We start from the raw sequence: 12,727 nt of genomic DNA on the forward strand, positions 1-12,727 counted from the left end.
AGCTGCCGTTGTTTGAGTTTAGTAATGAGTGAAGTGACATTGTTTAGTCAGGGAGAGCTTGGAAAGGGACACAAGTGATTTAACTTAGGCGAGAAGAGAGAGTATAGAAGCTGCCGTTTGTGTGTTAGACATGAATGATGATTAGTAAGAGGGAGCTTGGAACTCGACTATGTGGAATTGAGCGAAGGCGAGAAAGGAGTTAAGAAGCTGGCGTTGTTTGAGTTGTATTGAGTGAGATTAGTTTTGGGGAGTCTGAAACACGGCTTTAGGGAAATAACGGAGGCGAGAATGGAGTTAAGAAGCTGGCGTTGTTTGAGTTGTATTGAGTGAGGTTTAGTTTTGGGGAGTCTGAAACACGGCTTTAGGGAAATAACGGAGGCGAGAATGGAGTTAAGAAGCTGGCGTTGTTTGAGTTGTATTGAGTGAGGTTTAGTTTTGGGGAGTCTGAAACACGGCTTTAGGGAAATAACGGAGGCGAGAATGGAGTTAAGAAGCTGGCGTTGTTTGAGTTGTAATGAGTGAGGTTTAGTTTTGGAGAGTCTGGAACACGGCTATATGGAAATAACGGAGGCGAGAAAGGAGATAAGAAGCTGCAAATGTTTGGGTAATGAGTAAGGGTTAGTAAAGGGGCTATTACACTGGGCAAATTTTCCGTGGATCTTCAGTCAAACCACGATTTCCGCTAGCGTGGTTCTCATTTGTTTGTTGTTATTGCTGCTGATGAAGATGGTGAGTAATACCGTCGACCTTCAATGAAATCTACCGTAGCTTTGGAAGATCGTGGACACGTCAGAAAACCACGCAAATATGAAAACCACGCCAGAGGAAATCGTGGTTTGACTGAAGATCCACGGAAAATTTGCCCAGTGTAATAGCCCCTTAAGGGAGAGCTTGGAACACGGCTATACATGGAAATCAACGAAGACGGGAAAAAGTTTTATAAGTTGCCGTTGAGTTAGTATTGAGTGAGGCTTAGTCAGGGTGAGGTTGGAACACTGGCACGTGGAATTCAACGAGGACAAGAAGTTTAGAAGCTGGCGTTATTTGAGTTAGTACAGAGTGACATGTCTTAGTCAAAGAGAGCTTGAAAATTGAGAGAAGAGAGAAGCTCTGTTGTTAGTAGCTGCTGTTGAGCTAGTAAGGAGTGGCATTGGGTAGTCTGGAGAGCTTGGATGTGGATTTTAACGGAGGCAAGAAGAGAGAGTTTAAAAGCTGGCGTTGAGTTAGTACTGAGTGAAATCATTTAGTAAGGGAGAGCTTGGAACAGGGCGATGGAGTATAGAAGCTGGCGTTGTTTTGAGTTAGTACCAAGTGACATTATCGTAGTCAGGGAGAGCTTGGAACACGGCCGAGGAATGACGGTAAGGGAAGGGGAAACTGGCATATTATGATGTGTAGTAACGATATTAGTCTAGGCGGCTCTGAGGCTCATTAGGGCGAGGATGAGGAACGAGGGAGTGAGTGAGAGTCTGAGGGTGTTTGCAGACACTATACAGAGCTTGTTAGTCAGGCTTGTTTACATACAGGAGTGTGTGTGTGTAATATGTATGTGTGTGTGTGTGTGTGTGTGTGTGTGTGTGTGTGTGTTTGGAGAGAGAGAGAGAGAGAGAGAGAGAGAGAGAGAGAGAGAGAGAGAGAGAGAGAGAGAGAGAGAGAGAGAGAGAGAGAGAGAGAGAGAGAGAGAGAGAGAGAGAGAGAGAGAGAGAGAGAGAGAGAGAGAGAGAGAGAGAGTCAACAACAACCTCGACGCTCGTAACAGTTCTTCACTTTTTTAATTTTTTTCCTCATTCCTCTAATTTTCCTTTCTCATATTCTTCTTTGTCTTTGTTTCCTTGTTCTCTTTTTTGTTGTTTAGTTTTTTTAGTTTTCTTGTTTCTTTGGTTCAGTCTCGGTGTCTTTGTGTCGTTCGTTCCGCCCTCCTGAGTGTCGCACGTCGCCGAGGTTGCTGCGTGAGTCGCGTATTTGATTGGCTGTTTGGTCGGTGGTCCTGTTGATTGGCTGGGCCGAGGCGACCCTCGCGTTGATTGGCTGCTGCGGGCGGCCCTCCTTCTGCCTGGCCGCGGCTCCTGTGATGCTGCTGTGTGTTTGTTGGTTGCCGATGTGTTTCGAGCGTGTGCTTATGGGGGGTGGGGAGTGATGCGTGTGTGTGTGTATGTGTGTGTGTGTGTGTGTGTGTGTGTGTGTGTGTGTGTAAGGGATGGGTGCGCTATACGCCGTGCGTGGGTGTCAGCAAGCGGTGTTTGAAGGGTGCTGTCCCGGGGGGCGCCGTCCCCGGGGCGGAAAGCGGTGAAGCACTGAGGGGAAGGTCCGCGCCCCGCCGCCGCCGCGGTGATCAAGGCAAGGTCAGTCCTGGAGCAGCGCGGCGCGTGAGTCAGGCCGGCGGCTGGCGGCGGGCGGGGCGGCGGTGATGAGTCACGAGAAGCGAGTCACTAGCCTACCTTGGCACCTTGGCACCTGCACCTGCACACCGGCCTGACACCTGCACCTGTACACAGCCACACCTGTACACCGGCACTGTACACCGCCCGCCACGCCTGCACCTGTACACACCGAACTTGTGGCCCGCACGGGCAGGGCTCAGTACCCGCCCCGCCTGTACGCAGGCACGTTGCGGGCCGCACCTGTACACTGCCCGCCACGCCCGTGCAGGGCGGCGGGCCGTTGAGCACTAGAGTGTTGCCACGGCGACGGCCACGCCGGCACGCAGGCGGGAGGGCGCGCTGCGACGGGACGACACGCCGGCGCGACGCGGCGAGGCGCGGTGCGGGGAGCCGCATCGGGGCGAGGCGCAGCCCGCGAACCTGGAGGAGCCCAGCACGCGGGGGGAGGCGACCCCCGCCGCCATCTTGGCCTGCACGCCCATCTTCGGGAGGCAGAGGCGCGCAGCGCAGAGCGGGGCCGCCGCGGCGTTTCCGGCGTGATTTGTAGCGGCAAGTACTCTGGCGCGGCGGCCGGCGGTGGCAGCAGCGCCTGGGGCTGGTGGCGTGTGAGGCGCGGAGTGCTGCGGCCGCTCGGCCTGGCCCAGCGGTCGTCGCCACGCCGCGCGGGCGGCACACAGCACACGGGCACCAGCCGGCAGGTCCGCGCCGCGCCGTTGCGGCAGGATGCCAACGTGGCGGCCAGCTTGGGCGCCGCGCCACCGCTCACCATGGTGTGGGTCCCCGCCGGGCCGCCGCCCCGTCCCTCGCTGCCGCCGCTGCCGCTGCTCGCCGCCTTCATGATGGAGGGCAGTCGCAGGGCCGCCGCCAGCCAGTCTCGGTCGTTTCGCTTGGCCTTGCCCGGCGGCTCCAGCGCCGTGCTCACGTAGAACTTGGCCTCCTGCCGCGTGCGCGACAGCGTGGGCGTGCCTTGCGGCGTGCGGTCTCGCACCTCGCCCAGCGGCGGCTTCACGTTGCTGGCGAACTCCCCGCCCAGGTTGCCTGGCGGCCAGTACCGCGCTACCACCACTGTGCGCCCATCCGACCCTCGCGCCACGCCGATGCCCACCGCCCGCGTCGACTCCCACACCAACTGCGAGAATGGACCTGCGGGGGAAGGGGGGGTGAGCGCAGAAACACACACACACACACACACACACACACACACACACACACACACACACACACACACACACACACACACACACACACACACACCTGACGGTGGACCTACACACTGAGTTATCTGACAACCGACCAACGCTTACTAAACATGAATACAGCAAGACCAACGCTTGCATGCACTATTCATGATAACACGTGGGCGGCTGTGTCGTGTACATAGCAAGAGATGTTATGAGCGGTGACCACACCATTCCTAAGGCCAATCCAAGAACACACAGCTGTGGCTTGACACCTGCACATGATGACGCGTTGCATTGCAGGCAGAGAAAAAGCTTAAACGGTACAGAGTGCAGCCACGTGAGAAACGTGAAATATTTAGAGAAGATCTGGTTGTGCCCCGCCAACCCTGCCACAACGAGGGGCGGGGAGACGTCATTAGTCTGTGCAAATAAGTGACGGGACAGAAAAAAAAAAATGGATCTAAAAGAAGACACATGAGAAGCAAAATTTAGGAAAAATATTATAAGAACCTCCTTAAAAGATCTTACAACGAACTTACATCTGCTACAGCGAGGGACGAGGAAGCGTCATTAGGCTGTGCAAATAAGTGACAAACCAGGAAAAACGGATGTAGAATGGGACACATGAGAAGTTAAAAAAATCATATGAAAATGTCATAAGAAACTACAAGAAAGAAGAAACGATAGAGGAAATTCAACTCTACATCAGTTTAGCCAAAGAACGCTTGATTTCCTTAACCAATTTAAAGATGTAGTATACTAAATAGGTTTTAAGTCTGCCAGCCAGTGTTCGGGTCTTGGGTTCAGATGGCCATTACAGTAGGGAAGGAGGGAGAGACAAAATGATAAATACAACAAAAGAAGAGGAAGGAAGGGAAGGCAGTGGCTGAACGGATAGCGAGACGGGCCCGCGTTCAGGAGGACGCGAATTCAATCCCCGACCGGTGCCACCAAGCTGGGATTTTTCAGCCGCCGCCGAGTGGCTTAAAGCTACCCACATGCTGTCCAGAAGACCACCTATCAACCCGGACTCTAGATTCTAGGATTAAAGATGAGCTCCGGGAGGGCAGCATGAGCCAATGCAAGATGGCGCCACTATAAACACTCGCCTGCGCCAGAACGGGCTGGGCCGACCATCAGGCCCCACCGGGAAGAAGCCTTGGACCGACCATCAGGATCCACCTGGAAGAAGCCTACCGGCGCAATAGGCCAAGACGTAAAAAAAAAAAAAAAAAAAAAACATTAAGGGCGATTAGAAGGCCTGTTAATGTTTGGACTGGCAGGAAGAATAATGAGCGGGCTTTTTTTTGTTATTTTTTGTGTTTTCCCTTGAGCTCCTTCCTTTACTGCAAAAAATCACGAATCTGTTCTGTAACTTGAGCCTCGTATCGTTTTTATTTATAGTACGTACTCTCCAAATTTTCACGAAGTAGTTAATTTTAGAAGATGAAGACTTATGATGACGTCCAGTGACACACACACACACACACACACACACACACACACACGCACACGCACACGCACGCACGCACGCACGCACGCACGCACACACACACACACACACACACACACACACACACACACACACACACACACACACACACCTGCCTGGCTGAGGTCAGCTTGCTCCGGCACGTCGTATTTGAAGTTGCGTCCCGTCTCGTACCACGCCCCCACCACCGCCGTGCCTGGGGGGATGAAGGGGGGAGCGAACACAGTGAATAATGAGTACCATTAAGGAAGGACGGAAAAAGTAAGAAATCAAGGAAAGATGGAAGACAGGTAGGAAAGATATAAAAATAATGAAAAGGAAGGAAAGAAGGAAAAGGAATGGATACAGAATTTTTTTTTTATTATTGTATATCATCTTCGTCGCCTCCTGCTGACGTACGTTTGTGTACAGGACTTTTACAGGAACACACGTGACCCGGTCACCATTGTCATAGTTTCAGTCTTGAGAGCCGTTTAAGGCCAATGTAAATATAAAATGCAATTTAAGCAATTAAAAAAAAAAGTTCTTTGGAAAATGAAAACTAGTGCTTCATCAATAATTTTGTAATGATGTCTTCCTGAAAAAGATCTTGCTTGTGTCTCCTCATTGTCGGTGTTCATTGTTAAGTAACCCTGACACAACATTACTAGGCGCCGGCTGCCATCACTCAGGGATCGTGCTCGTCACACACAGGCCTCTGCTGCGCAGGCCAAGTCAGTTGTGTCCGTTTAATCGTATTAATGACTGCAATATTTAAAGCATCAAAATACTTTTTCTAGTAAGATTATAATCTGTCAGCACGCAGAAAACACTTGTGCCCGCCCCGCACGATGACTCACAGCTTGAAAAACCGAAAATGTTTATGCTGTGTTTGTTCTGTTTCATCTTTCCCTTAGACAAGACCGAAAGTGTTTATTACGTGCCGCTGTTATTATTCTGAATCATTATTATTCATTCGATTCCTGACTGGGTTAGTTCAGCGAAGCTTAGTTGAATATAACCTAATGCGGCATAACTACAGCCTGACTTACAAATGCAAACCTTTAACCTGGCGTCACCTAACTACTATAGGTAACTTGCCCAAATTTAACTAAAAGTAACCTGGGGTAACTTATCAAAACCCAGACTAATAAGATCTATCCTAACAAAACCCAGCCTAACAAAACATAAGCTAATCTGGCACATCTAACTTAACATACCCTGACCAAACATAACCTAACACACATTACACCCGGGAGTACCCCTCTCACTCCCCACCAGCCTACCCGCCTAAAAACCCTCACTAAGAACAGGGCACTGGTTAACGATCACGAGTCGGGCACGTGATGAGGCTGCGGGGAAAAACAATATTACCTGAAAGTATGTCCTTGGTGGTGGAGGTGAGGATGTTCTCTCCGCGGCCGTGCTCGCTGCTGTACTCCAGGATGCCGAAGTGCGCCAGGCGGTTGGCCCAAGACTGTGCGTCCAGGCAGAGCTGTGGGGAAGAGGGGAGAGGTCAGCAAGGGAAGCCAGAAAGTAAGTGAGGGAAGGGAAGGGGAAGACAAGGGGATGGGGAAGGAAGGGGAAGGAAAGGTATAGGAAGGGGAAGGAGTTAAGGAAAGGATGGAAGGGGGTGGAGTTAAGGAAAGGATGGGAGGGAAGCCAAGGGAAGGGATAGAGTAAAGGAAAGGGTAGGGTTAGGGAAGGGAGGGAGTCAAGTGTAGGGAACGGGAAAAGAAGGAAAGGGAGAAGAGGAAAGGGTAGGGAAGGGAAGGGAGGGAGTCAAGAGGAGGGGAAGAGAGGAAAAGCAAGGCAAAGCAATGGAAATGAATGGAAGGGAAGGAAAGGCAAGGGAAGAGAAGGGAAGGGAAGGGAAGGGAAGGGAAGGAAGGAAAGGCAAGGTAGGGAAGGGAAGGGAAAGAAGAGTAGGGGAGAAGGAAAAGAGGGAAGGAAAGGAAGAGAATACAGAGAGGAACAGAAAGAGGAACAAAAAGACGAGAAAAGAAGGGAGGAGAAGAAGTAGGGTAAAGAAGGAAAGAAGAGGAAGAGAAGGAGGAGGAGAAAGAGAAATGAAGGAAAAAAAGAAGGACGGAATAAAAGAGAGAGAAAGGAATAAAGAAAAATGAAAGCATAGAGGAAGGAAATAATGAATGAAAAGGAAGAAATTAAAAATAAAGAAGGAAAAACGAATAATAGGAATAAATGTAAAAAAAATATTATTAGTATCATCATCATCATCATCGATATAGTAATAATAATAATAATAATAATAATAATAATAATAATAATAATTTATATCTTACTTAATAAAATTATATGACACATTTTCCTTAGCTTAGACTCTGTGCCTCCTCCTCCTCCTCCTCCTCCTCCTCCTCCTCCTTTTTCTCATTTTTCTCCTTCTCCTCCTTTCTTCTCTTCCTTTAATCCTCCTCCTCCTCCTCCTCCTCCTTCTCCTTCTCCTCGTCCTCCTTACGGTGGATGGCTAAGACATAAAGATGAAGTAGGAGATAAGAGAGGGTGTAGGGAGAGAGAGAGAGAGAGAGAGAGAGAGAGAGAGAGAGAGAGAGAGAGAGAGAGAGAGAGAGAGAGAGAGAGAGAGAGAGAGAGAGAGAGAGAGAGAGAGAGAGAGAGAGAGAGAGAGAGAGAGAGAGAGAGAGAGAGAGAGAGAGAGAGAGAGAGAGAGAGAGAGAGAGAGAGAGAGAGAGAGAGAGAGAGAGAGAGAGAGAGAGAGAGAGAGAGAGAGAGAGAGAGAGAGAGAGACACGCCCTCACTTGGAAAGGATGAGGAGGTGGACAGGTTGGAAATGAAGAGGAGGAGGAGGAGGAGAAACACAAAGGAACACAAAAGGAAGAACAAACAACAGCAGACATGTTGGTCCTTACGAGGCTGTTTGTGACAAGCTACACTAACTATCTAATCAAAGATGGAAGATGAAGGATAGCAAAGGCGAAGGCTCCTCCCCACCCACCCACCCATCCCTCCAGCGAAAGTTGTCAGGAAAGGAAAAAGAACCATGCAGCGTCTAAAAACTGCATGGAAATTATTTGGGAAGGAGGAAAGAACTACCGTACTAACTAACGAAGTGGTACCGGAGAGAGAGAGAGAGAGAGAGAGAGAGAGAGAGAGAGAGAGAGAGAGAGAGAGAGAGAGAGAGAGAGAGAGAGAGAGAGAGAGAGAGAGAGAGAGAGAGAGAGAGAGAGAGAGAGAGAGAGAGAGAGAGAGAGAGAGAGACAGTAATGAAGTCCTTACCAGGGAGACACACTCACTTTTCTCTTCACACAATGGAGGAGGAGGAGGAGGAGGAGGAGGAGGAGGAAAGAGGGAGAGGAACAGAAAGAGGAGATGAATAGGGGCAAAATGACGAGAAAAAAAGGGAGGAGAAGGAGAAGTAGGGTGAAGGAAAGCAGAGGAAGAGGAGGAGGAGGAGAAAGGGAAAGGAAGGTTGGATGAAAGAATTGAGAAGAAAGGAAAAACGGAGGAAAGAGTGGAGGAAAAGAAGGAAAAAGAGGGAGAGAGAGGGAGACTAAGAAAGATAAAGAGAATGGTGGAAAAGGCGGAGAAATGAGAGGAATAGGAGGGAAAATATGGAAGAAAAAGAGGAACCGGAAAAAGCGGGGAGAGAAGGAAGAAAGAAACAGAAAAAGAAACATACGTAAAGGAAAAAAAGAGAGTAAGACAGACAAAGAGTAAGACAGAGAAAAAGAGATAGTAAGAGAGAAAGAAAAAGAGAGAAAGAGTAAGAGAAAGTAAGAAATTAAAGAAAGTAAAAAAAAATGAGTGAGAAAGAAAGCGACAGAGAGAGAGAGAGAGAGAGAGAGAGAGAGAGAGAGAGAGAGAGAGAGAGAGAGAGAGAGAGAGAGAGAGAGAGAGAGAGAGAGAGAGAGAGAGAGAGAGAGAGAGAGAGAGAGAGAGAGAGAGAGAGAGAGAGAGAGAGAGAGAGAGAGAGAGAGACGTTAAGTCACTCAGTGTTCACTGCTACAAAGTGAAGAGTAAGAGGAGGAGGAGGAAGAGAAGAGGAGGAGGAGGAGGAGGAGGAGGAGGAGGAGAGCCAGAGATCAATAAAGGAGAGAGAGAGAGAGAGAGAGAGAGAGAGAGAGAGAGAGAGAGAGAGAGAGAGAGAGAGAGAGAGAGAGAGAGAGAGAGAGAGAGAGAGAGAGAGAGAGAGAGAGAGAGAGAGAGAGAGAGAGAGAGAGAGAGAGAGAGAGAGAGAGAGAGAGAGAGAGTTAAAAAGGAGAAAGAGAAGGGGGGAGACACGCCTGGTAGCACTAACTCCTAATTTTTAAGTCCCCTATTAGTCTTCATCAACAAAAGTGTTCCTAATTTGTCTTTTTGGACCGTTTTTTCAAGTTATGATTAGTTGGTTGTGTTGATTTTGTCTGTCACTTTACGACCGAGCTTTTTTTTTTACAGTGAAGGAACAGCTCAAGGGTAAAAATGAATAAATAAATAAGCCCGCTGATCACATGCTCCTATAAAGAAAGTAGAAAGTAAAGATAAGTTTGTAATATATCGATTTAACTCTAAAAAACAATAACAGTTCTAAGTAACCACGTCCAACCTTCCTTTCTCTTTCTCCTCCTCCTTCTCTTCCTCTTCTTTCCTTCTCACTGACGTCTCCTTTCCTCCTTCTTCTTTCTCGTCTTTTTGTTCCTACCTCTCCTCTTTCTGTTCCTCTCCTCTTCCTTCTTCCCTTTCTCCTCCCTTCTTTTCTCGTCTTTTTGTTCCTACTCCTCTCCTCTTTCTGTTCCTCTCCCTCTTTCCTTCTTCCCTCTTTCTCCTCCCTTCTTTTCTCGTCTTTTTGCTAATACTCCTCTCCTCTTTCTGTTCCTCTCCCTCTTTCCTTCTTCCCTCTTTCTCCTCCCTTCTTTTCTCGTCTTTTTGCTCCTACTCCTCTCCTCTTTCTGTTCCTCTCCCTCTCTCCTTCTCCCCTCCTCCTCCTCCTCCAACCCTCCAACCCACAGAACTCTTAACAAACACCAATACAACATTTAAAGAATCTAGCGTAAGTCGTAGCTAGAACACACTCACTTGTAATACATCGACTTAACTCTGTGAAAATCCAACACTTCTAACTCCGTCCCTAACATGGAATTAAAAAGCACTATAACCACAGAACTGTTGACTAATACTAATACAACGTTGGGAAAATCTAGTGTTTAAGAGTTGGTGCACACACGATTGAAACCTTTACACTGAGGATAGATATGTTAATGGATAGGGATGAAAGCTCTTAAATAAATCTTCCTCAGGAGCTGCCTTGTGTAGACCATATGACCTCTTTTTAGGCTCCTTATATCGTTAGGTTAATCTGGCAGACAGGTAAACACTCACTAGTAACATTTCGATTTAGCTGTGAAAATCCAACATTTCTAACTAACTCCGTCCCAAAGATGAAATTGAAAAGCCAAACTAGCCACAGAACTTGACAAATTCTAACACCACGTTCAAAAAATATCTGGCGTAATAGGTAACAGCCAGGTAACACTAGGTAATACATACACCTTAAAGAACACCCTCAGTAACACCAGGCAACAATAGGGGCCGCTTTCACAGTCACTTCGTTTGTTTTGATCGTTACCAATGGCGGAGATCGACGCTATAGTTTTCCACGTGAAACTAGCCTATGGGGTAGTGGCGGCTGCAGAGGAGCGGCCCTTGGTAACAGACAGACAACACACTAACCTGTTCGGAGAGGACCAGCGGCGGGGCGGAGTGGAGTGCCCGGAGTCTGTTGTGTTCACTGACGCACTCCAAGACGAACTGGCTGCGTGCCCACTCCACCTCGCCCGTGCCCCGCTCCTGCACCTGTGCCCCACGCCCCGACCACACCTGGAAAGACGGACAGGTGTAGGTAGAGGGCAGGTGTGGGGGGTGAAGTTGAATAGGAGGGCGTGGGAGAGGATGTGTGTAGGGTGTTTGGCGGTGTGTTAATGGGATGGGTAATGGAATGGTGTATGGGAGGGTGTAGGAGAGGGTGTATGTGTTGGGGGAGGAAGTGGGATGTGTATGGGAAGTGTAGGGAATCTGGTAGTGGTATGAAGGGTCTGTTTTGGTGCGTGGGATGGTTAAGAAATGGTATATGGAAGCGTGGAGGACATGGTGTTTGTGTAGGGGTTAAAGTGTGTGTGTTAGATTAATATGGTAGGCGTGGTCAAGGTGATAGGGGTGTATGGTGTATTGACGGTAGATGGGATGGTTAGGGAATGGTTAAAGAATGATGTATGGGTGGGTTTAGGAGATGGTGTGTGTGTGTGTGTGTGTGTGTGTGTGTGTAGTGGGGGTAGTGTGGGTTACTTTTATATGGCATGTGTGGGGAAGATGGTAATAATGGTGTGGAATGGTTACGGGAATGGTGAAAGAATGATGTATGGGATAGTTAATGGAATGGTGTATGGGATGGTGTATAGAATAATGTATGAGCTAAATTAGGTCAGGCACTTTTTCGCATTCTTATTCTTTTTCATTTTTTTTTAGCATTAAACGGTGACTTTTTTTATTTTTCGTTTTTTGTTCTTGGATTGTCTACTACTACTACTACTACTACTACTACTACATAAAAGATACCTCCACCAATGTTTATTTTCTCGACACATAATCATGGAGGGCTTCACAGCTTGGAGGTCATTAGCCCCAACTCTGTTCATTAATCCTACTACTACTTCTACTACTACTACTACCACCACGCCACCACCACCACGCCACCACAACCACCACACCACCACCTCGCCACCACCACCACCACCACCACTTTTACAACTATATTCATCCTAATCCAATGCAATTATACATTACAGAAAAAGACAGAAGTAATAGGTACAGGAAAAAGACAGGTATAAGACGTGTTTTCATGGCTGATTAATGGTGTATAGTGTGTTTAGGTATGTATTAATCTTATGTATGTGATAATTCAATGCAGTTATTCGATAGAGGAAAGTATGTATGCATGTATAAGAGTTATGTATGATTTAAGGGAATACTGCTTAGCGGAAAAATGTATATGTATGCTTGTATGTATGAATGTATGAAAGAAATGAGAATGAGAAAAAGAGGAAAGGAAGAAATGTAAGAAATAAAGGAAGAAAGGAAGATGGAAAGGAGAGAAGGAAAGGAAGAAAAAATCAGGCGGGAAGGAGAGGAAGAAAAGGAAGAAGGAAGGAAGGAGAAACATAAATGAAATAAAGAATAAGAAAAGTGTGTAGAGGAGAGAGAACATTCACCTGGTTACGTCTATACAGGTAAAAAAAAATAATTAATCGGAATGTACAGGTGTTGTTAGTGTTGCTATGGGCTGTGTGTGTGTGTGTGTGTGTGTGTGTGTGTGTGTGTGTGTGTGTGTGTGTGTATCTGGAACCATCTAACTTAACTAAATAATGGCTGATTCTGTGTGTGTGTGTGTGTGTGTGTGTGTGTGTGTGTGTGTGGGCGGCCCTGCAGGTGAAGGTGTGGTGGAAGTGGGGTAATTTTAGCTTCTCTTCCTCTCACTCAGTAGCAAATGAGGCTCTAACTTATAATTAACCGTTCATTCATCCGTCAATTACTTCACCTTTAATTCTTCCTTCATTCATCTTTAAGTCTTCCTCCTTTATTTTTCTTTCTTTCTTCATTCATCCTTAAGTCTTCCTTCTTTACATTTATTTCTTCCTTCATCCATCTTTAAGTCTTTCTCCTTTATCTTTAATTCTTCCTTCATT

The 12,727-nt window shown here is 47.5% G+C and overlaps 1 protein-coding gene across 1 annotated transcript in view; it reads right to left on the reverse strand.

Moving 5' to 3' along the window:
* Positions 1–2,530: 2,530 nt before the first annotated feature.
* Positions 2,531–12,727, reverse strand: part of LOC126992890 (uncharacterized) — a 67,052-nt gene continuing 56,855 nt past the window's right edge. Inside the window, exons 3-6 of the mRNA XM_050851721.1 lie at positions 10,719–10,865; positions 6,408–6,528; positions 5,167–5,250; positions 2,531–3,524 (exon numbers count right to left, since the gene is read on the reverse strand). Of these exons, the coding sequence (XP_050707678.1) occupies positions 2,578–3,524; positions 5,167–5,250; positions 6,408–6,528; positions 10,719–10,865 (1,299 nt within the window). The 3' untranslated portion in view covers positions 2,531–2,577. The remainder of the gene's footprint in view (positions 3,525–5,166; positions 5,251–6,407; positions 6,529–10,718; positions 10,866–12,727) is intronic.

This window comes from Eriocheir sinensis, unplaced genomic scaffold, assembly GCF_024679095.1.
Source record: "Eriocheir sinensis breed Jianghai 21 unplaced genomic scaffold, ASM2467909v1 Scaffold514, whole genome shotgun sequence".
NCBI lineage: Eukaryota > Metazoa > Arthropoda > Malacostraca > Decapoda > Varunidae > Eriocheir > Eriocheir sinensis.